Source organism: Epinephelus moara, chromosome 17 (assembly GCF_006386435.1).
Source record: "Epinephelus moara isolate mb chromosome 17, YSFRI_EMoa_1.0, whole genome shotgun sequence".
In the NCBI taxonomy this organism is placed as follows: Eukaryota; Metazoa; Chordata; class Actinopteri; order Perciformes; family Serranidae; genus Epinephelus; species Epinephelus moara.
In genome coordinates this window covers 32721804-32744536 of record NC_065522.1, presented here as the reverse complement: position 1 = coordinate 32744536, position 22733 = coordinate 32721804, and the positions used below count along the sequence as shown (strand labels likewise).

The window sequence follows — 22733 nt, the reverse complement described above, 5'->3', positions numbered from 1 at the left end:
AAGTGTCCATGAATGAGGACAGTAGGTTAATCAGAACCAAGTATAGGGTGCAGGAAACCCCAAATGTCCTCATATGAGGATGCAGGGTCTTAGAATGTAAAACTAAAAAAACTCAAATGAATACTGAAGCTAGTAAAACTAACCTACAATGAAACATTTTTAAACAAACTAAACTGAAACAAGTAAACCCTCTCTGTAAACTCACTGAAACTAAACAGGACTGAAAACAAAAATTATGAACAAAACGAAAAAATTCCAAACTTCGCTAACGTGACTTCAAACTGGCAGAGCTAAATTAAAGTCAGCTGTGATACAATGTATTATTTACACCTGTGACTTTCCTACTGTAACCTGTCAAAAGCGCTCACGATCACATTTGCAGGAATCTTTTCTGTTAACACCGACACACAAATTTTAGCCTCCAGTTTGTCTGACCTGAACTTTTCTGGCCTGTAGAAGGAAACGAACGCAGCCAGTTCGGGTTCAGACATCGACCTTCAGTATTGAGTCACTGTGCTGCCAAATATTTGTGTTTATGTGGTTACTGGAATATGTGTTTTCCCACACAAACAGCCCCTCCCCCGACTCAGTACAGTGCATGGCCAGTTAGCAGAATCACACTGGAGTCTGTGTGCACATGTTTGTGTCAACATTGACAAGACAAGCTAATGATTGATTGATGACATCATCAGTAGACAGAGGACATATCAAACCATCAGTCACATTGCTCCCTTACAGAGATAATTACTGTCTCTCTGTCTCAATCTGCAGCTGTTTCTCCTTTGTAAAATATATTTTATTATTTCTTCTTTTTTTTTGCCATCAGTGACGAGTTTTTCAGCACACGAGGAGAAAGAAGATTTTTGTAAGAAGCTGAACTGTGGAGGAACGCAGACTGTTTGTCTTTGTCAGGATGAAATCAGCTGGAGTTTCTCTTGTCTTGGTGTCTCTTATCGTCTTTCACTCTGAAACAGTGAGTTAACTCATGCGGTCTTTTACTCTCATTTTTTCTTTTACTGTATTTCTACATTTATTTATTTATGTGTTTTTATCACTTAATTAGGATTTCTGAGCATGTATTTGTGTTGACGTTGCTTTACGCAGGACAAAGATTATGTAGAATAATGTTATATTGCGTAGTCATATTTGACTTTGGCTCGTAAACTGCAGAGGTGGGACCAAGTCATTGTTTTGCAAAGTCACAAATAGCCTCAAGTCTTTGCAGTCAAGCCCCAAGGCGAGTTATGTAACGGTATTACATTGTTATTGCTTTGCAGCGTACAGGTGCAGCATTCTGGACTATTTTCAACAAAAGATAAAACAGCTGCTGAGTTTAACAAGCAACAAATACTTGTATTTTTACAGACATATAAAGTCATATATCATCTGCATAAAAATTTAACGGGACAAAAGCCAGAGCTGCAGATGATGTGCATTACCATGTTCTGTTGTATCCTGCTATGTTGATTTCTAAGCATATTGCACTTCAATTGCTTTTTCAGTGTTCAGGTTATCGAGATTATAACCATGAATCATGGCCAGAGCAAGTCCGGCACACCTCAGGGATCGAACAGGTCCGGCAAACCTCAGGGATCGAACAGGTCCGGCAGACCTCAGGGATCGAACAGATCCAGCAGATCCCAAACATCGAACAGATCACAAAGACCTCAGAGATCCCACAGTTATCAACCCCAACCCCAGCTCCAACCCCACTGGTTACCAGCCCCGCCCCCACAGCTCCTCAAACACCTAAGAACGACGAGTTTCTGGGTTCACCTGAGTGTCTAGAAAAGAAGTAAGTGTATTTTGAATGTCTGGGCTTCCTCCTTTTGTTGTTTAGTTATCTTTGTTAGTTTCTACGGGCTGTTATATTTGTAATTTCCTTTTTTGCATTCTTGCATATTTTTTGATAAATTCAGAGGTCTGCTAATTTATCACAGTTTTAAGGGACTAACTCTCGATCACCAGGCAGTAGAAAGACGGTCACTACAACTGTATTTACTTTGTGAATTGAGCCCAAAAGTTGAGTCTGGTTCGAGTGCGACCTGCGAAGTCCATCACAAAGAAAGGGAAGCAAAAGAAATGTGACATGAAGGAGAAAATCCAACAAAGAGTTCAATTTCTGAGACAGTGTACCCACTCAGTTTTGGATAAATTGTTGCCTCCACACACTGCAGGAACAAAACTGTTTTCAGTCTCTCATTTTCAAAATCGGTTAAGGGTTGAAACATCTTAATGTTGCCTAGGCTTAAGGCTTACTGCTACAAACGTTCATTCAGTTTTCTTAGTTCACTGTAATAATCTGTGTATAAATAGAGTATGATCTATCTTCCATCATTTATCAGGTTTACTCGTGCGTCATGTGACCTGGTGTTCTGTCCTCCATGGCAGCGGTGCATCGAAGGACAATGCTCCTGTAAACCACCCTACCTGTGTCCCGCTGAGAATGTGACCGCAGTTTGTGGGCAGGACAATAGAAACTACCGCTCCTACTGCCAGGTTAGTGTGTGTATTGGGTTGGGTATCGACAGCTGGTCTGGAATTGGAGCTGGTTATGGAACAACAAATGCTCACTTGTTTTATGCATCGTCTTCTTTAAAGATCCACTTCCATTTTCACAGGAAATTTTAACGTTTACATACAGTCTTGCACTATGTCGGTACAACACCGACAACTGACAATTTCTTCTTTCAACAACACACACAAACATGTGGTTACGTTTAGGAAAAACAAAACAGGCTTTGGCTTTACAGTCTTACAGGAAGTGAACACCGGCCTCCTGGGTCAAAGTTGATAGTTGTTGTTCCCACCTGCCCTACTCTGACATTCGCCACGTTAACTTACATTGTTGTCCGGTCGTGTTTCCCCCTGATGCCGCCGGTCGCCGTTACATAATAACAGCGACCAGCCATGTATCATGCCGACATAAAAGGATGGCTTTTGTCGTTGATCTTTGACACCAGAAGTGTCTACCCAAGCACCAGTATTCAACGACTTCAGGGTGAGACCAGGTTGCCGAACCACCTGAAAAGATGTGAAATTGATCACCAGGCTCTGAAGTGAAATCAGGATCAGTGAAACCTCTGTGATGCTCATTACAGGCCTTTAAAATGTTGCTTATTCCAATAATGCAACCGTTTTCTTAGTCATAAGTTTTAGACAAAAAAAATATACAAAGAAAGTCACAAAATTTTGATTTATTTTACTCAATCTGTTTTCCAGGTGATGGCTTACTCATGTCTGACCAAGAAACCCGCCATGTCCCACTTTGGAAAAAATTGCGGAGGTTGGCTCTCACAGATTCAATGCCTGCAGTACATTTGGGATCATTCCTGCTCATAGTTAACGTAACCTTTATCTCTCTCTCACCACAGCCTCTTACCCCAAGTACAGTAGTTCAATTGACCGGGAGACGGGAGTTATCCGGGTCTCCATTCCTGATGACCGCTCTGGAGTTGCGGAGGAGTTCCTGGTGTGTAAGAAGATTTGGAACATGGCAACAGCTAACGTGGTCTGCAAGGAACATGGGAATTCACTGTGAGAGGAGATATGTTTCTATATATTATAATGCATGTTTACAATATGCATCGTGTACTGTTATGTTTAACTACGTGCCAAAATGGAGACCATAAAATTGTGTTATAAATTTACCTTGACATCAACTGCTAGCGAACAGCACAAACTCCAAAAGTGGTTCAGTATATTTTGTATCTCCAGTATGACTTGTGTGTGTGTGTGTGTGTGTGTGTGTGTTTGTGCTTACAGTGGTGCATTGAGTGTTGATTTCACGTCATACCAGACGCTGTTAACCTACCATCCCAAAAACCAGCTTCCAGGCAACTGTGTTAGCATCCACTGCCAAGGTTATGAGTCCTCCCTGGCTGAGTGTGTAATCTACAACAAGATCCGGATTGGCGGCAGGAACGTCGCTACGGTAACCTGTTATGACACATCCCGAGAACCAAAAGGTCAGTATGTACTGATTCTACTCATTTCTATTGGTTCACTCCTTTCATCTTTTATCTAAACACATCTTGATCGAACAACACGAACATATCAATCTTTCTAATCTTTCACATCAAAACTAAGAAGCAATGTGAATTTGTGACGTTACAATACCTGCTTAATAAAAGGTTTTGATGTGAACAGATTCACCCTCGACAAAGTATCAACTGACGCCAGTGTTTTTCATCAACACTTTAAAGTAGATACAGACAACTTTTTAGGTAACGTAGCTAGCATGCTAGCTATGCTAGCTAATGCTGGCAACCACAAAAAAACAACTATGATCCATTGTCCGATAATCTAAACAAAGAACACGCCTTCTTGCCGTGGTCCTTCTAAAATGAACAGTAGCTGAAGTTACTATATTCGATTACAATCAGGGAGTTGATGTGTAGGTGCTGGCTAGCACTAGCATAGCTAGCTAGTTGAAATGTCGACTACTTCCACTACTGTGAAGTGATTGACTGAATTTAAACCTGGTAAGTGTTTGACTGACAGGGGGTTGTGAGCCTCTGATTGGCCACATGAAAAAAGAGATTGACAGATACCCCGTCCGCTCAAACTTGCGCATGCACACATCTAAAATGGTTGCACTGCAGATGAATGATACTGTGGCCAGATGGAATCTTTTGCAGTGTTATGATACACCGCCGTTTGACCGGATTGCACCTGTTGTGGCAGTGTGATCCGTGGGTGACAGCGTCAGGTAAAAATGGAAAAGAGTCGGATGATACGCTGCTGGATGGCGTCAGCTTGAAACGTTGCTGATAACAGTGTAAGATGAGGAGCAATAAAGTCCACATAGGGCGGGTGGTCGATTGGTCCAACAAACCCTGGACTTTCACCCGGAAAGTCAATGATCGCTTCCTTTATGAATGTAGATCCAAACCATGTTAAATGAGGGCGGGTTGGGAAGTGAACAGCAGCATCCCAGGTGAAAGTCCAGGGTTTGTTGGATCCACCTTCCTCCCTTTCACCTGTCCCTCATTACCCTTCCTGCAGTGGGTTTAGTCTGTGTGTTCCCTGGTCTCTTTGTGTCCAGTGTTCCAGTAACATCTCTCAGTAAATCTCCTCCAGTATTTGATCCTGTAGCTCTGATCAGGTCTTCAACTCAGTGTTTTTGACACCTCTGCTTGCGCTGACACTGACTCTTGTGTGCTGATACGCTGCTTGTTAAGTAAACCTGTTTTTCTGTGCTGAGTCCTGCGTCTGTTGTACCAGTGTCACAGTGATTATTTATTCGAGGACGCTCCACTGTGATCATGGTGGTCGTTGTATCACGCTCTCCTTTCCAGTATCGTCACAGTATCTCATCTTTGTGTTTCAGAGGAAAAGTGTGGCTTCACCTGTGCAAACTCAAAGTGTGTGGCTCTGAGCCAGACTTGTGATGGAATCGATGACTGTGGCGACCGCAGTGACGAGATGTGCTGCAAAAGTAAACACACACACACACACACACACACACACACACACATAAATAGACTTTAAGACCCTGCGAGTCCTGTCTGTCACTGTGTGAATTATTGTGTGTGTCAGGTTGCAGGAACAATGCTTTCCTCTGCAAGACGGGTGTGTGTGTGCATCTGGATGCAGTCGACGACGGACAGATTGACTGTCTGGCTGGCGAGGACGAATCAGAGAAACACACCATGGAACTCAGTGAGATACACACAAAGACATTTTAATATTTTAGAAAGAGAGAGACAACTGGTTGCTCTGTACGATCAAACGTAGATCCAAACCTGTTCAATATGTGACATGTCTCCAGTATGAAGCTAGGGCTGACCTGCCTGCAGCCCGTGAGCGCGCACTGTATTAAATAATAGGGCACTCAGACAGCGTCAAACAACGTCAACATACGTCCACTAAAAGTGCATTTTTTTCACACAGATAGGCTCGGATTGTTAGTATAATTATCTGACAACATAACGGAAAGGAGAAATGAACGTGTGTGTTTACCTTTAGCTGGATTCACACATGTTCCTCTGCCTGTTGCTGCTCCCTCTCTCTCCTCGTCCGCTCTTCAGTTTCAATGAGCTCTGCGTCCGTGTACTCCGTGTTCAAATAAATACGGGCGCTCATCAAATTCAAATGGCTCATCCAGATCCAGTTGGTCAAAATCGGGTACAAATTCAGCCATGTTTGTAGTGGCAAGTCAAAACACTCACTCAGAGAGTGAAAGTCTGGCTCTGATATCTCACGTCTCGCAAGATTTGAGTTGTTGCAGGAAGTTACCGCTGGAGTGACCTTACAAACGCGAAGAGTTACTCTGTTTGAGTAGTACTCTGAGCTAATTTCATCTGCATGTGTGCACATTTTCTGAAAGCTTACGATTATGGATGAAACTGAGCAGCACCACAGGAAATAGTGGGACAAGTGTAGCATTGTCCAAATGAGATATGACCATGGTTTTAAGGTACACTGTGATATGAAAGTTGACAGTTATCATACAGTGAATATTTGCTTATTTATGCTATTGAAAAAACTGCAACTGGACAGAAAATCTCAACTTTATTTTAGATATTTTCAAAGGTTTTACACAAACTTCCATTTAAAAAACAATGGTTTCAAGTCGGGTTGTGGTGGTCAAACTCAACTTTATTTTACTTTTTTCACATACTTCCTTTAACAATAATAATAATAATAATAATAATAATAATAATAATTCTATAAGGCAGTGACATGGTTGTACCATGAAAGTTTCACACTGTTACAACCCCAGATACGACTGTTGGAGACATTTTAAAAATAGGGGGATGAAATTATTTCATAATATAGTGTAAATCTTTCTCCGTTCACATGTGGCGATGTATTTTACAGCCTCACAGACCGCCGCCGACTCGACTCCTCCACTGTCGCCTTGTTTTGTTTTACTTTGCCCTCCAGCGCCATCAGGTGGACGGAGGTATGAGGGCAGTGACAGTCACAACGTTTGAATTAACAGGATCTATTTTTGTACATAAAGGGAGTAGAAAGTGTAGTCTGATGAGACCAAAAAGTTTGTGATAAATCTTTAATACACTTTAAACAGACAAACTTCGGGAACTGAAATATTTCACAATAAATTACACTATTTTATCCTTAAAGGCTATATTTAAGTGAATTCAGAATTTTATTGTGAAATTCGTGCAGGTAAATATAATAATTTTACAAGAGCACACTGTTAAATCACAGTAATGTCCTGGCAGAACTACGGTGAGATCACAGTATACTGTGCTGCCAGTTCACAATAATTTACTGTAAAAATAAAACGGTAACTTACTGTAACGCAGCTAGTAGCCAGTAATTTACTGTAAATGTACAGTCACATATTTAACAGCGTGCAGTAATTTTGTTGCTGTTGATTCTGACAGTTTTCCACCATCTGTCTGATTTGATTTTGTAATAATCATTTTGTCTCCTCTGTTCTCCACAGAGTCGAGCGCGACACACCAACCACCCAAGAACTCAGGTATACCTGGAACTGAGGTGTAAACTGTTGCTGTTGGTGGTGAAGATGATAATGACTTTGTTTTTGTTCTCCTTTTTTCAGAATACATCTCTCCAAAAACAGGTATGCAGCCCACACAGTAACACTTGTAGTATATCAGAAGTAATGGTGCACCTTAAGGCCAAAAGTATGTGGACATCCATGTTGGGAGCAGATTCCTGCACCCAGGTTCATCTGATGGAGAGCCTGAAACCAAAAAGAGGGGGCTGTTATTGCAGCAGATTAACGGACATGGTTTTGACATTACTCAAGTCCAAGTCCAATTTCTTTTTGGGGGAGTTTTTCCTTATCCGCTGTCGTATGCTGTGAAGCCTCTGAGGCAGATTGTGATTTGTGATATTGGGCTTTATAAATAAAATTGAACTGAAAATTGAAAACAGTTAACAAGTCAAGCCTCAAATCACTTTACAACAAGTCAGGGTACGGCCTGTGTCCAAGTCCTGCACCGACTTGGGTACCCAACAGGTAACCAACAGAACACAACTGTGTAACAGGGAAAAATATGTATAGATGAGCTCCACGCGGGCGGGCAGTGAGTGGGAACTTTTTTGTATTTTTCAGAATAAAACAGAGTAACGATGTGCAGTATATGTTTAATATTTTGACAGTTCCTTATTATTATTTTGAAAGTCAGTGACACAAGTGTAACCTTTGACCCCGTCGTCACATTGGTCACCGACATAGAGGACTCCAGGCGTGAAACTTTGCAGCCCGAGGGTGCGGGTCAGGTCATGGGACTTTTACTAGCAGGTGTGGGCGAGTGCAGCTTTGACGTAGACATAATGACGGGTATAATTAAGGGTCGGTTCTGGGACTGAGCTTTACGAGTACGGGTGGGTTCAGGGATTCAAAGATGGACCCGTGCAGGACTCTGTGTGTCCTCCAGATCTCATCAGCGCTGAATATGAATTACAACACTTCTGTGCATGTTTGTCCAGAAATGATCAACGACAGGCGTTTTCTGGAGTCCCAGTTGTACTGCGGGATTCCCAATGCGACCACAGTGGACGATGAGGAGGTGGAGGACCGAGTAAGCCACGGCCGATACAAGAGAGTGGTGGGAGGAATCCCAGCAAAACCGGTCAGTTAGAAACACACCTGTCTGTCTTATTACACTTACCAGTACATCTGTGTGTTACATTCATAATCATCATCATCATCATCAGCTGTTACATCAGTTCTCAAGTTGACTTTAGATCAACCTAGTTCCCGATCGCCTGCTCTGACAAGTTGAAGTGATTGTGAAACTTAAAGGGCAACTTTGTTTTTTTTCAACCTGGACCCCATATGCTCATGTGTTTCAGGGCTGTTTCTGGTGAAACAGAAAGGATCTTTAACACAAAGCTCTGTCTCTGTAGGGATCCTTTCATAAGTGACAAATTAAACACTTTGACACTCGGCTCAGTGCTGGACCAGTTTCCGCAGGCTCCACTTCACTCAGCTGCCCGATAAACCCGCTGCTTCTTCCCACTTTAACCTGAATAACAAACCAGGGCTCGGTGCTCCAGTTGGATCCTAACGGAGAGCCGGGGCTAGCTCAGAGACTAGCGGAGGCTAACTGGCTGTGCTTCCCTCCGGTCATGCTGCGGCTAACGCTCCGCTAGCCGCTCCCAGCTAGCTCCGGTTTGTTATTCAGGTTAAAGTGGGAAGAAGCAGCGGGTCTGTGGGGCAGCTGAGTGAAGTGGAGCCTGAGGAGGAAGCACCGGTTAGCCCCGGTTTCACTACAGGCAGATTCACTCGCTACAGGGGCGAGGAAATAAAACCTGAACAGCCAATCAGAGTGATCTCTCTCTCACCGACAAGCTCCGCCGCTGATTCAACATGCTCAATCGGCCAAAAAGCTGCTGACGCCGAAGTGCTGACGGTGCGGGACACACCGCAAAAACTAGGCCGACAGACGCTCACCGACGGCCCGACTTTGGTTGACGGCTGCTTGGTGTGTCAGGACCTTAAGTGCAGTCATGGTGAAAACAGGGTCCAGGTTGAAAACTTGTAAACTTGTAACCTGTAAAATACAATATGCAGCCAGTCCTCTCATTACCCTCATTCAGCCGTAGTGCTACGGGACTGGTTAATTACATCTGTGACGTAACAAACCCCGTCAGTCTGAATCTGTCTTCCTGAGACTGTTGTTAGTACCCTGCAGTTCCAAGGCGGTAATGCCATGGTGCTGACTGCTTATTTGCTCATGACAGCGTACAAATAAACACTTCATGGATGTGTTAACAAGGTTAAACATTTATTTTCATTGGACATAAAACTTGAAGCAAATTGCAAATACTGTATTTTTCTTGTAGTTTCAAATGAAACCCTTTGGTGTCCTGCAGACTCAGATCCAGTGGCAGATTGCTCTGGAGGAGAACCGCAAGATCGACTGTGGAGGCGCTTACATCGGAGGGTGCTGGGTACTCACTGCTGCTCACTGCGTCAGGTACGACCGGTGTTCAGTAACAAGTAAAAGATGAAGCAGTGGTGTCAGTGTGAAATATTCCCCCAATCCCAAATGGATCCCTTACAGACTTGTTGACTCAAGCCCTAAGCCCTTACAGACCTAGGACCAATTCCATTTCTTCCTATTAGCCCTTAGTCTCTTTCTCCGGGCCTTTGGTGGATTGTTCCCTCCAGGTTGTGAGAGTTAGTGAAGGAGTTCAAGCATCTCGGGGTCTACTATCAACTTCACAAACACTCTGTCTGAATACATTGCTCTTCTTAATGGGTTGACTATTTAATCTGCAGTTTCCTATGACCTGTATCCCAAACACACACCATGTGAAGCTGTACGTGGGCACCTGTGCACTCAATGCATGGACTAGTTATATTAATTTCCATTTCTGCCTACTGAGTCCTGCACACTGGAGCTTTAACTACAAAGTCGCCTTCCTCTTAAGCTGATTAAACTCTTAAAAACCTTCTTGGATCAGCTGGAAGAGTCGGCGTCACAAAGCACGGAATGTTGAAACTACCCAGCAGTAAATAAAGGAGTTAAAATGAGAAGGATCTTAAACATGTACAGCAGTTAACATGTTTTACATTTGTTAATGGCATCAACAGTGTCTTGCCTCTCTCTGTCTCCTCAGACCCCACCCGTCTGCATTCAAGGTGAAGTTCTCTCTCTGGAAGAAGTCTCGAGCTCAGAACACGACTGACATCGTTCCTGTTGAAGAAATTCGCATCCACCCAAAGTATGTATGGACCTGAACCCTCAGTCACTGCACGTGCACTTAAACTTTACGTGACCTGTAACAGAGCACGAGACCCATGTGTGTTTCTGAATGATTTGCAGGTACAACGCCAACACCTATGAGAACGACATCGCTCTGGTGTTGCTGAAGAAGCTTCCATTCACAGACATATGTCTGGAGGACAACCCGGCCGTCAGCGCTGTCTGCATTCCCTGGTCCACCCAGCTCTTTCAGCCCAACCACACCTGCAGCATCTCTGGATGGGGACGAACTGCAAGTACGTGTTCCATCGACTGGAACTTTATGAAGTGACGTTAGAGTCAATGAGCTCCTCTGGTGATAAAATGAACCTGTTCAACCTGTCGACAGGTGGCAGATCAGCTCAGGTGTTGCTCTGGGCCAAGGTGTCCCTCATCGCAGACTGCCAGAGGTTTTACAAAGATCGCTACAAACCCGGCATGATGTGCGCAGGTGGGTGTGTGTGTGTGTGTGTGTGTGTGTGTGTGTGTGTGTGTGTGTGTGTGTGTGGTGGATGAGATGTGAACACACAAGCTGCTTCAAAGACACATGAGTGGAGCTGTTAATGTGTGTGTGTGCAGGTGATCTGGAGGGCAGTGTGGACTCGTGTCAGGGGGACAGTGGAGGTCCGCTGGTCTGTGAAGACGAACTGGGGGTTTCATACCTGTGGGGCCTCGTCAGCTGGGGAGAGAGGTGTGGAGCGCCGGGATTCCCTGGAGTTTATACGCAGGTAAATACGCAGGAGAAGTACATGTACACATACATACACACACACAGGAAGTAGAATTAAAGCTGCAGGCAGTGAACGGGCTCTCGCATCTGCCTACGCATCAGGAGCGCTGGCGGGATTCAGGTTGTTGGGGCAACGAGTTCACATTGACATTGGACACTGTGCAGGAGTTAGATGGTATTTCCTGCATTGAGTACGTGGAGCTAAAATACTACTTCCTGTGCTCATCGTGTCGTGCTAGAAGACGCTGATGCTGATTTCCTGTTGTCAGTAGATGGCGCTATGACTTTGAGTCAATATGAGCATGCAGACGTCTTCAGGCTTGGACTCTTCTCCAGCATGTGATATGTGGGGCAGTTTTCGTGTTCCAAGAACTTCAGGTGTCGAAACATGCAAACTGCCCGCCTTGCCAGGGACACGCTGTTCTTTAAAAACAAGAACGCTTGACGATTCAGCATTGTGAAGGTTTGGGGATTCTGCTGCCTAAATTTGAGATGGGTCTGTTGAATCCTGTGGGAGGAGTTTCGTAGAGATCCATACCAGTGCAGCCCAGTTCAGACCAAGGATTGGTGACCAAACTGTTTTAGAACGCTGCACAGAAAAGTGTGTTTGGTTTGAACTGGACTGAGTGCATAAAATGGCATGTTCTGACGTGACCTATGACATCATCGAACTATCAACTATTTCTTCACAATTTAATGTCACATTGATCGGAGGGTTATACCACCCAAATTTGAAACAAATCTGAAAAACACCCTCTGGGAGGAGTTTGAAAAAGTTTGTATAAAATACATGAAAAATGGACAAGATCTAAAACGGCCAACTTCCACATGGGCGGAGCCAATGAAACCCAGTGAGAAATGTGTCCAAAAATGGTGAGAGGAACACAAACTTTTCATGAATGTAAAACCTGAACAGCCAATCAGAGTGACCTCTCTCACCGACAAGCTCCGCTGCCGATTCAACATGCTCAATCAGCCGAAAAGCCGCCGACAGTGCGGGACACACCGCAAAAACTAGGCCGACAGACGCTCACCGACGGCCCAACTTTGGTCGACGGCCGACCATCGGCTTGGTGTGTCAGGGCCTAACAGCAACTTCGCCTCTTCACCTCCATGTATTAGGGGGCACAACGGAGCCCGCTAATCACTATAAAGTCTCGCGATGTTCACAGGTTTGAGTGTGGGCGCTAAGTTTCATGAGTTGAGGTATGGCAAGGGCGTCCAGGCCCAGTTGGACCTTTAAATCAAAATGCTGCTGGTTTGAACATGTGTGCAAGTTTTGTGAGTCTCAGTTCATCCTGTCTAAAACATGCTGGTAAAATGAAATGTAACTCACAAAATCCAAAATGGCTGACATACCGTTGGGCTAAAAAATTTCACCCAAATTTTATATGCTGTTGAAGATGAGAGCAATGTTTTAGTCAAACTTTGTGATCACTGGAGGAACGTTATTCCACTGGGGCATGCATGTGTGGGGCTATAGAGCCCACTGGTGACGCCAGAGCCCCGTCACTACAGAACCCTGATGTCTGTGCCAAACTCCATGAGTCTTCGGTTCCACTTTCAGTGCCAGGGTCTGTTTGTACTGAGGTCAAATCTTACAAACACACAGCTGACAGTAAATTTATTTCATTGTTTGCTTTTATATTTATATTTTCACGTGTTCACAAATGATGTCACATTAATATTAACTCTGTCTCTCTCTGACAGGTCGCTCATTACTTTGAGTGGATCAGACGTCAAACAGGGTGGCCTGCAGTCACCAAGTTCAACTCCTGATAAGGCCAACACACACACACACATACACACACACACTGCTACACACAGAAGTGTTAAGAGTCAAGCTGTTTTCATTTTAAAAACTCACATACTTTAATGGCCCATGATTTGTTTACTGATTTTATCAAAATGACATTTTTTGTTCAATAAAATATTTTTCCGTGTGTTTGAAGCTAATTTGTTTCCACAGCTGTCAATAAAAACAGTTTTATATGTAATGAAAACAAAAGTATTGTTTCTACAGTCAGCACATTTTGTTCACTAACAAAAAAAAAAGATTTGCACTCTTTCCTTCTTTGTATGTTTGTGCTGCAGCTGAAGCACAGTGTCCCTCAGGATATATAAGGTCTTAACTTTTCTTAATAGAAACCTGTTTGTGCCCATAAGAGCCAGATGTGTCACCAAAAATATTTAAGGGTCCTATAGGAAGCTGAATATAAGGGATTTTGACACATAACACACTTAAACATTCATTTAAAAAACAAATACCAAAAAATGCTGCAGGGATAAAAACTTAGAAAATGTAGTTTTTTATTTTTCTGTCAGTCATCAGACAGCTGAACGAAGCGTGTGCTACAAAGAGACTTGTTTTTCTAGAGACAGTTCGTACAAAAAATGTGCAAAATTTACATTTAATGTCACAAAAAAAGACCAAAGTAAAAATGTCAGGCGGCTCTCTGAGGCTGATCCACATGCCGCCGAATGGCAGATCTCAAACTCCTCAGATCACTCTCCACCTGCACACACACACACACACACACACACACACACACACACACACACACAGTTTATGATTACTACAATTTTATTAATAACAATTAATCGTAAAAAAAAAAAAAAAAAAAAGTGTGTGTGTGTGTGTGTGTGTGTGTGTCCATCACCTTTGCCAGCTCGTCTTTGAGCTCGTTGTATTTTTGAACATTGAACTTCTGTCCACGTGCTCGCTGGTGGAAGAGGTGAAGGAACTGACGATCCCTCGCTTGCGTATACAGGAAGTCCTGCACACACACACACACACACACACACACTGATCATTAAGCCCGCCCCCTCCATGTTAGTACATCACATCAGCCAAACTCAAAACTCAAGGTTATATAAATGTTTTCCAAAGGTGGTTTCAGCCATCTTAAGATCTTGAGTCGTTCTTATCACACTCACTTTCCTGTCATCAGTTACTGGAGGCTGCAAAAAGGGGGATGTGATGTCATGATTGACAACTCTGTGAGCCAATCAGTGTTCAGCTCGCGATAAAGCCAGACTCTGGCTCTGAATGACGTCAGCAGCACAAGATGGCAGCGCCCACATCTGGTATATATATACATTATATATACATTTGGGCTTCATTTGTGTACAGTGGGAGGAAGAGGAGACACATACTGTGAGAATGAGAGCTCCTACCTGTTTGGTGAGGATGTAGTAGGCGAAGAAGATCATGCTGGTGGTGTAGGAGATGAAGTAGGTGACTGGTTCCATGACGTCCCAGGCGAACACGTACCTGCCAACACACACACACACACACACACACACACACACATGTTGAACATGGTCACAGCTTCCCTGAGCGCAGCAAAGGTTCAGGTTTGTTCATGCAGCCGGCGCCAGAGGAAAAAGTTGGCTCTGTACATTTCTACAAACCATAAATACATTTGTACGCTTTGTATGTTTATCTATGTTTTTAGGTGACGTAGTATCTGAGCTGACTCATCAGGAGGTGGAGGAGATGGTGGACATTGTTTTATAGCGAGCCATCAATGTTTCTCTGTCGAATGAACCACAAACACGATGTTTTCCAAACCATGAAAACAAAGTTCAATGTGTCCGTTACATAATAACACACAAACATATCCGCAGTTTGCAGACACGAACAGTGCCAACATTAATCTGGTGATTGGGCTGGTTCATTACCAGGTGAGGTAACCCAGGAATCCTCCCTGCAGCGACAGGTAGGCAAGCCCCGCCCACCCCAGTATCCATGCTCTCTTGTCCGCCGCCTTCGCTAACTTGATTTGTATCTGTACACACACACACACACACACACACACATACAGGTTTATTCATATTTATTCTGAATGTCTTTTTAGCGTCTGAGTCGTATCGTGTTGTATTGAGCACAGGAAGTACTCCTTCAGTTCAATACAAGTAGAAATGTCAGCCCTGGTTGTGTAACTGCAGCAGTATTTGGTGTGCAGCAGTGTGTGATGTGTATTACCGTCTCGAGCGGCTGCAGCTGCTCCCTGAGCTGCTCCTGTCTGATCAGCAGCTCTGTGTGTTTGATGTGCTGCTGCTGAGGAAGAGTCAGAGCCGAGTGCAGCAGACGGACCACGTACTTCATGTCGTCCACACCCAACACGTGTTCATGAGATGAACCTGACGGACAGACGGGTCAGTGGTGTTCCTTTGATCACACACACTGAACGCCACATGTTAATACTTCCACCGTCTATCTCCTCCACAGTCGATCAGGGAGAGGAGGAAACAGTTTCATAGTGTAAATGGGTTTAAAGTGTCTTTATGCTAAGCTAAGCTAACCTCGTCACTCACACACACATGAAGGTCGTACCTTGTCCAAAGGAGCGGACGTTGTGTGTGACGTCATTGATGACCAGCTGAAAATCTTCTGTCAAAACAGTTTCCATGAAGGTGCATGAAGAGATTCTCTGTCCGTCTGAGGAGACAAAGGAAAGTTTAGTTTCATGTTTTCATAACTTCACTATTCTGTGTGTGTGTGCGTCAGTCTGTTTGAGGACCAGTAAACATGTGAGAAAGTTTGGACATTTGTGGAAATTGAGAATTTCTTTTTGACGATAACATTTTGAGGACGCTGAAACATTTTTAGACAACGGAGACATTTTTTAAAAGTGAATAAATCTGCTGTAAGTGAGGAAGTGTTTGGGGTCTAAAGACACTTGTGTGCAGCGGGGACATATTTTAAAAGTATGGACATATAACGAGATTGATTACATTTTGGAAAGTGAAGATATATTTATAGGGAAGGGATATTTGTGGAAAGTGAGAGTTTTGCAAAGCGGGGACATATTGTGTATAATGTGGACATTTTTTAGAACAAAATATTCTTGAAAAGTAAAGACATTTTAGAAAGTGTGGACAATTGTGGACAGGAGGGACTTTTCTGTCAAGTAGGGACAATTAAAGAAAATTACATTTGTGAAAAGGGAGGACATTTTTGCAAAACTGAAAATATTTTTGGAAAGTTAAGTTAAAAGTGTGAACGTTTTGGAAAGTGAGGACATTTGTGAACTGCAGAGATTTGTTTTTAAAGTGATATTTAAGGAGTTGGATGACATTTTGGCAAGTGAGAATATTTGTGGACATTTGTTGTAGGTGAGGATATTTTTATAACGCAGGGACATATTTAGAAAATGTGGACATTTTTAAGACCAAAAATATTCTTGGAGAGTGAAGACATTTCCGAAAGTGTGGACAGGTGTGACATTTCTCTTAAGTAGGGACATTTTAAAAAACAAAGGACATTTTGGCAAGAAAGAAAGTGAGGAAGTTTGATTTGTTCCAAAGGCTGAAAATTATGACTTGAATTCAGATTAAAGGTCAGAATCAGTTTAAGGATCAGGTTCTGGGATCGTGAATTTGGTCCTTACAAGTATAGTACTACACCTGTGTGTGTGTATGTGTGTGTGTGTGTGTGTGTGTGTGTGTGTTATACCTCCATTGAGCAGGGTGGCGGTGTGCACCCCAGGGTCTTTTGCTTTGATGTCATGCAGCAGGTCACCGACCGTGGTCAACATGGGCGTCAGAGTGAAACGACGCTGCTGACCTGTGGGGAGGCGCAGAGAGAGGACCGGCCGGCCGAGGCTGTAACGCACAGAAACATCTGACAGAGACAGGGACAGGGACAGAGACAGAGACAGAGACAGAGACAGAGACAGGGACAGGGACAGGGACAGGGACAGGGGCAGAGACAGAGACAGAGACAGGGACAGAGACAGAGACAGAGACAGGGACAGGGACAGAGACAGAGACAGGGCGGGGGGGTTAAGAGACAGAGCCACAGAGCTGCTGCCAGGCTGTAGACTCTTAGTTTACAGTCCTTTATGGTGCTTTAACTGAGACGGTTTGCAGATGATGCAGTTGTGAGTTTGTCAGTTACCTTCAGATGGAGCTTGGCTGCTGTAACTGGACACGCCGCACGCAGACCAGACCCAACTGGACTGAGAGAGAACAGCACATTCTTACATTCATGACTCAGACTGCTGAGTTTAAGTCAGGAAGACAAACACACCCTCCTGTTAGTGTTTGAGCGTGAACACACGGTCGAGTCCTTTTATTGCCTCAACCTCACCAAACCTTCAGCACAGAGGCGGCAGATTGGGAAACACTCATATTGATCATTTTCCAGATAAAAAGGTGTGGCTGCACAAACAATGGAGGTAAGAGACGAGCTGAATGGCTGAGAGGCACACAGAGGCATGTGTTGTACAGCTGCAGGACATAACACACACACACACACACACACACACTCCTGTCTCATTCTCACAGCAGCAGCAGCAGTATTAACACCACCACTATCAGTAAAGTTGCAGTATGTTGCAGCTGTTCCAATACTGGAGGCAGCACCAGAGGAAGTTGCATAATTCAGTACCAGCACTAACAGTACGCGGCTCAGCAGTGTTTATGTTCTTGACACAAATGTACAAATGTTTGATTTTGTTCAAATGTTGATGCACTAACAGATTTAAAGAACGTCACACCTAAACCCATCAGGAAAATGACCATTCCTGTACCGAACAAAGGTTGAAGAGTCTCTCCAGACTTTAAATGTGACACGTACGTGATGTCGGAAAGCTGTTAAACTTTAAACATGTTAAACTCACCGTGTAGATTCTGACTCCTGCAGGCCGAGAGCAGCGGACACCAAACCTGCAGAGGGATCTGAACATGGCGAGACGTCGAGCCGACAGAGAGATGTGAAGACTCTTTGTGAACCGGCTGACACCTCGAGTCAGAAATGTTCAGGCGAGTAGAAACAGGTTTCATGACAGGCTGAGCTGCAGGAAGAGGGGCCAGGAAGTTAACCCTCTCCTGACTCATTCAGAGCTCATGTTTCACCTGAACACAGTTTGTTCTCCGGCAGGAAATCCTTCTTCACACAGGAAGTGACTGACTCAAACCAACAAGTCATAAAGTCTGCTCGCGGCAAACGAAAAGACAATAAGAGAGAATGTTTTAAACAAAAGTCTTTATTCCTTTCATGTGGAAATGCTTCAAACTTCATCTGCACTGCACAAATTACACACTGAATGTCTCTGTAGAAAACTTGTCTCAAACTGCTCTAAAACATTTTCTTCTGTTTTTAAATTTGAGTTTTGACTAAAAACATTCGGCTAAACGTTTAAGTAAAAGAAAAAAAACTGAGTGGACTTCCTGTTTCCCCCCGATGATGTCGTTCTTCATTTAAAACTCTTGTAAAACAAACAGACCCTGAAGAATGCCACTCCATCTTGCAGCCAATTTTTCCTGGTGGCCACTTGCTGTATTACAGCTAAAAAAATCCCTGCAGCCCAGAAATGATTTTCCCCACAGACCACCATCATAAAGAGACGTCTGTAAGCTGTTGAAAGGACATCTCCAGATGTCAGCTTCGCTAAATTTGTGCCAACTCTGCTAAATTTAGACTCTTATGTCTGTTTTGCAAGTGTAGGTGGTGCTTTCTGTGGTTGCTTTGGACGGTGGTGACGTGGCTGCGAGTCACTCATAAGGACGAGGACATCAACTCACCAGTCAGTAAACTCTTCTTCTGCTGACTTCTAGCTGGCAGCTAGCTTGCCTGGTCGAGGGTGAAAATGTTTTGTTAGGTCACAGTGACCTTGACCATGACCTAACACTTGGACACTTCAGTCCAAGTGAACATTTGTGCCACGTTTGAGGAAACTCCCTTGAGACATTCTTGAGATGTGACATTCATGAGAATGGACACAGGTCACAGTGGCCTTTGACCTTCAACCACCAAACTGTAAACAGTTAATTGTTGAGTAAAAGTGTTTGTTTGTGCCAAATTTGAAGAGATATTTAGCCCCTTTTACACTGCCAGATTTTTGGCGAATGTTGGGCCGTTTTGCCGGCAAGCTGCGAGCGTTTAGACACACAGAGCCGGATTGGTGAGTTGATCCGAGGTGCCCAATTTTCCGCCTCGTAGGGTAGACATATTGGCCACGGGAGGAACTGTTGATGACTTGTGGGAGGAGCTGTTGATGACTTGTGGGAGGAGCTGTTGATGACGCCGCACGTGCGAGCCACTGGCGGTGGATAAACAGGAAACAGCTGATAGCAGGAATTAGCGAGCAGCTAGTAGCAAGAGGGAAACACAAACCTGACAGACACTGTAAAGATGAGCAACTGGGGAGACAAGGAATTGCGCGCCCTCCTTGTCCTCGCAAACGAAGAGGCCATTAACCGTCAGATGACGGGGACGGTGAAGAACGGGCCGACTTACGAGAGAATCGCCGAAGGACTGACCAGCCGCGGCTTCCCTCCCACGTCACTGTTTACGTCACACGCTGAGCTACACGTTTTGTTACTTGCTCACGCCCCCCATTGCCCCGAAAAAGGCACATTCTGTATAAACAAAAGTAGGTAGGCGGCATTTTGCTGCACTCCCCGATTTTGTTTTTATACTGCCAATGCTGAAAAAAGACTGATTGGGCTTTCTTGCAGATTTGCACAACTCCTGTTTAAAAAGGGCTTTACATTCATGAGAAATGAGAGGGGCACAGGTCACGGTGACCTTGACCTCTAACCTTCAACCACCAAATTGTAATCAGTTCATCGCTGAGTCAAAGTGGATGTTGTGCCAAATTTTAAGACATTCCCTCAAGATTCTTGAGATATTGCGTTTACGTTCACGTTCACGATGATGAGACAGACGAGGTCACAGTGATCTTGACCTTTAACCTATGAACACCGAATTCTAATCAGTTCATTGATGAGTTCAAGTCAGTCTTTGCCAAATTTTAAAAAATCTTCCCTCAAGGCGTTCTCGAGATATTGTGTTTACGAGAATGGGATGGATGGACAACATGAAAACATGGTGCCTCCGGACACGGCTATCACCAGTGTGGAGGAATTAAAGACCTTTAACAAACATTTCCCATGAGCCCACAGACCTTTGCAGGTTAAAGAAGTTGCAGGGTAGCTCAGACATGTCTGTAATAACAGCAGGACAGTCGAGTGCTTGTGCTACGTTCACATGCAAGAGGGTTTTTTCCGTGTCTGAAAAGTGCCTCTAATGGCCAGCAGGGGGCGACTCCACTTCTCTCTTGATTTATGACCTCAGTAAACTTTTTCCTGATGAGTTCATGATCTCAGTCTCTGGTTTCGGGTCTTCTTCAACACGGCATGACGTCATTTTGTAAATTCTGCTCCCATTTAGCGGAAAATACACCATTAAGCGGGGGAGGCTTTAGGGCGTGACTACCTTTTGATTGACAAGTTGCTACCATTGCAACCTGTCAATCAAAATATAAGTGTAGAATCTTCCTCGTCTCCACCCTCTCATCCAAATACAGTCACTTCTGACTCCAGAAATCCAAGAAAGCAGCTCAAGATGCCGGACTCAAGGCTTACCTTGAACCTTGAATGTACCTGAACTGTATCAAAAGTTGGTCTTGCTACAGCTGACGGCCAACCAGCATGTGCGTCCTGCGCCTGTGCAACAGGGAATAACTCTCCACACCAGCAGATGGCAGTAGTTTGTATCAGAGTCCTGCACGAGTCCATTTATGAAAACCAGCAGGAGACCAGTATGACCACGAGGTCAAAGGTTACACTTGTGCCACTGACTTTCAAAATAAAAGTAACTGCGGCTTGATAATAGTGATTGAGATGTTAAACCATTACACATATACTGCACAGCTTTTTACTTTGTTTTAGTCTGAAAAATAAAACATTGATTTTTGCTCCCACCCGCTGCCCGCCAACATGGAGTTCATTTTTACCTGTCAATTTATATATAAATATATATTTTTTTTACCTGTTACACAACTTCACACAAGTTACTGGACCCAGTGCAGGACTCTGGTCTATGTTCATCATTCAAAAAGGGAAACAGGAAGACTGTCATGGTGCTAATTAGCCAGTTAGCATAAGTATTTAACGCGCACCAGTGAACACCAACACAAACATTCAGAAACTGTTTCTGCTAACGAGTTCAACAGATAAAAAATATTCTTATGTCAAAGAACAAGTTTGTTTTGGTCTCACTCCCTCTGGACTACAGGTCTTTGTTTACTTTCCTCACTTCAGTTTCTCTTCTGGTGTGCTGAACCGAACTGACAATCAAAGTGATTTCAGTCCCAGATGAGCTCAGCCAGCGCCGATATCGATACGACATGTTGAATCAGCAGAGACACAGAGGACAACTGTGTGGCACACAGCCACAACAAGGGCAGCAGACGCTTCCTTACATCCCAACATTGGCCAACGGTTGACTGTCAGCTTGGTGTGTCAGGGCTCAGAGCTGTGTACTTGTGATCAGATTACCCAAGATGCATGTTAATGCCAGGTGTAAATAGGTCCTATTAATCTGCGGCAATGAAACACGACACACATTAGGATTCATCCTGAGGAGATTATGAATACCTGAATCACATTCCATTGAACTGTTGAGATATTTCAGCCTGGATTAAAGTGGTCGACCAACTGACACTGCCATCCCATAATTTAACACTTGTTGCTTTATTTAGGAAACACATCACAAATATGAAGTACATCATAACGTGCAGAGTGTCACAAACTGGTTCAGTGAATGTGACAGTTAGGGAGTCCACTCAAAAGATTTACTTTAAACAAGCAGAATTTATTAAACTAAAATTAACTTAATAATCAGTGGAGTGTGTAGATCAGCAAAGTCAGTCATGAAAGCCATGCATGGGTGAGTGTCAGGTGTGCTGTGGAGGTGTTGAGGGTGCAAACCAAAAGTCACGATGCCTGGTGGATGTCAGCTGAAAGGAAAGGAAAGAACAAGTGAATACATGAGGCGGCTTTTATAGCCTGCCGCCCAGGTGAGCCAAATCAGGGTGACGACCCTCCCGTGTCAGCCAACTACCCGATGAGGCTGGCTGGAACATTCTCAAAGACAGTGGGGAGGGCGTCACAAGAGTAAAACTGAAGTTTATAAGTAGTTAAAGTTACAATGTGTAATTTACTTGGTTGTTTATTAGCAAATATCAACTATTGCTTTCATAAATATATATTTACTAAAGTGTAATGCAATTCACATACAAATGGAAGCTTTCTCATAGGCTTAGAATGATTCCTCTATATATACACAGGCAGGTATGCTGGAGGCTGCCCTCTTGCGTCGCCATATTTGAATACAGTGGCTGAAAGTGATATACGCGCTTTGCCTTTCGTGTTTATCTAGAACTTGCCATCACTGGAGACAGAGAAGGTGAAGCTCAATCCGGGGCGCTTCTGCGTGAACCTGCTTTGTACTTTTATGATTCTGTCGCACTTTAAATGGAGGACCACACATATGTTTTGCCCCGTAAGAG

The 22733-nt window shown here is 43.8% G+C and overlaps 2 protein-coding genes across 2 annotated transcripts; one reads left to right on the top strand and one right to left on the bottom strand.

The window, feature by feature from the left end:
- The first annotated feature begins 701 nt into the window (after window positions 1–701).
- On the top strand, window positions 702–13370 carry LOC126403681 (complement factor I-like). Its single transcript, XM_050066390.1, has 17 exons — window positions 702–973; window positions 1503–1795; window positions 2346–2499; window positions 3223–3286; window positions 3375–3537; window positions 3766–3968; window positions 5333–5440; window positions 5542–5664; window positions 7421–7456; window positions 7538–7558; window positions 8434–8576; window positions 9823–9926; window positions 10573–10677; window positions 10779–10954; window positions 11047–11148; window positions 11277–11425; window positions 13138–13370. Exons 1-17 carry the CDS (start codon window positions 914–916, stop codon window positions 13204–13206), a joined length of 2073 nt encoding a protein of 690 aa, XP_049922347.1. The 5' UTR covers window positions 702–913; the 3' UTR covers window positions 13207–13370.
- Window positions 13371–13720: 350 nt separating this feature from the next.
- Window positions 13721–18310, bottom strand: LOC126403691 (calcium uniporter protein, mitochondrial-like). The gene is made up of 9 exons (XM_050066403.1): window positions 18057–18310; window positions 17333–17393; window positions 16889–17056; window positions 15767–15871; window positions 15416–15573; window positions 15112–15218; window positions 14605–14701; window positions 14088–14204; window positions 13721–13943 (listed from the first exon to the last, which is right to left on the bottom strand). The coding sequence occupies exons 1-9, from the start codon at window positions 18120–18122 to the stop codon at window positions 13872–13874; spliced, it is 951 nt and encodes a 316-aa protein (XP_049922360.1). The 5' UTR covers window positions 18123–18310; the 3' UTR covers window positions 13721–13871.
- Window positions 18311–22733: the final 4423 nt, after the last annotated feature.

What these genes read in the sequence shown, in the direction of transcription:
- LOC126403691 (XM_050066403.1), bottom strand. Translation starts at nt 18,122, where the DNA reads ATGTTCAGATCCCTCTGCAGGTTTGGTGTCCGCTGCTCTCGGCCTGCA. An exon ending in CAGGAGTCAGAATCTACACG is followed by an intron (nt 17,394 to 18,056) that starts GTGAGTTTAACA and finishes GTTCTCTCTCAG; the next exon opens with TCCAGTTGGGTCTGGTCTGC. An exon ending in ACTACATCCTCACCAAACAG is followed by an intron (nt 14,205 to 14,604) that starts GTAGGAGCTCTC and finishes GTGTGTGTGCAG; the next exon opens with GACTTCCTGTATACGCAAGC.
- LOC126403681 (XM_050066390.1), top strand. Translation starts at nt 914, where the DNA reads ATGAAATCAGCTGGAGTTTCTCTTGTCTTGGTGTCTCTTATCGTCTTT. An exon ending in ACTACCGCTCCTACTGCCAG is followed by an intron (nt 2,500 to 3,222) that starts GTTAGTGTGTGT and finishes TCTGTTTTCCAG; the next exon opens with GTGATGGCTTACTCATGTCT. An exon ending in CACATCCCGAGAACCAAAAG is followed by an intron (nt 3,969 to 5,332) that starts GTCAGTATGTAC and finishes TTTGTGTTTCAG; the next exon opens with AGGAAAAGTGTGGCTTCACC.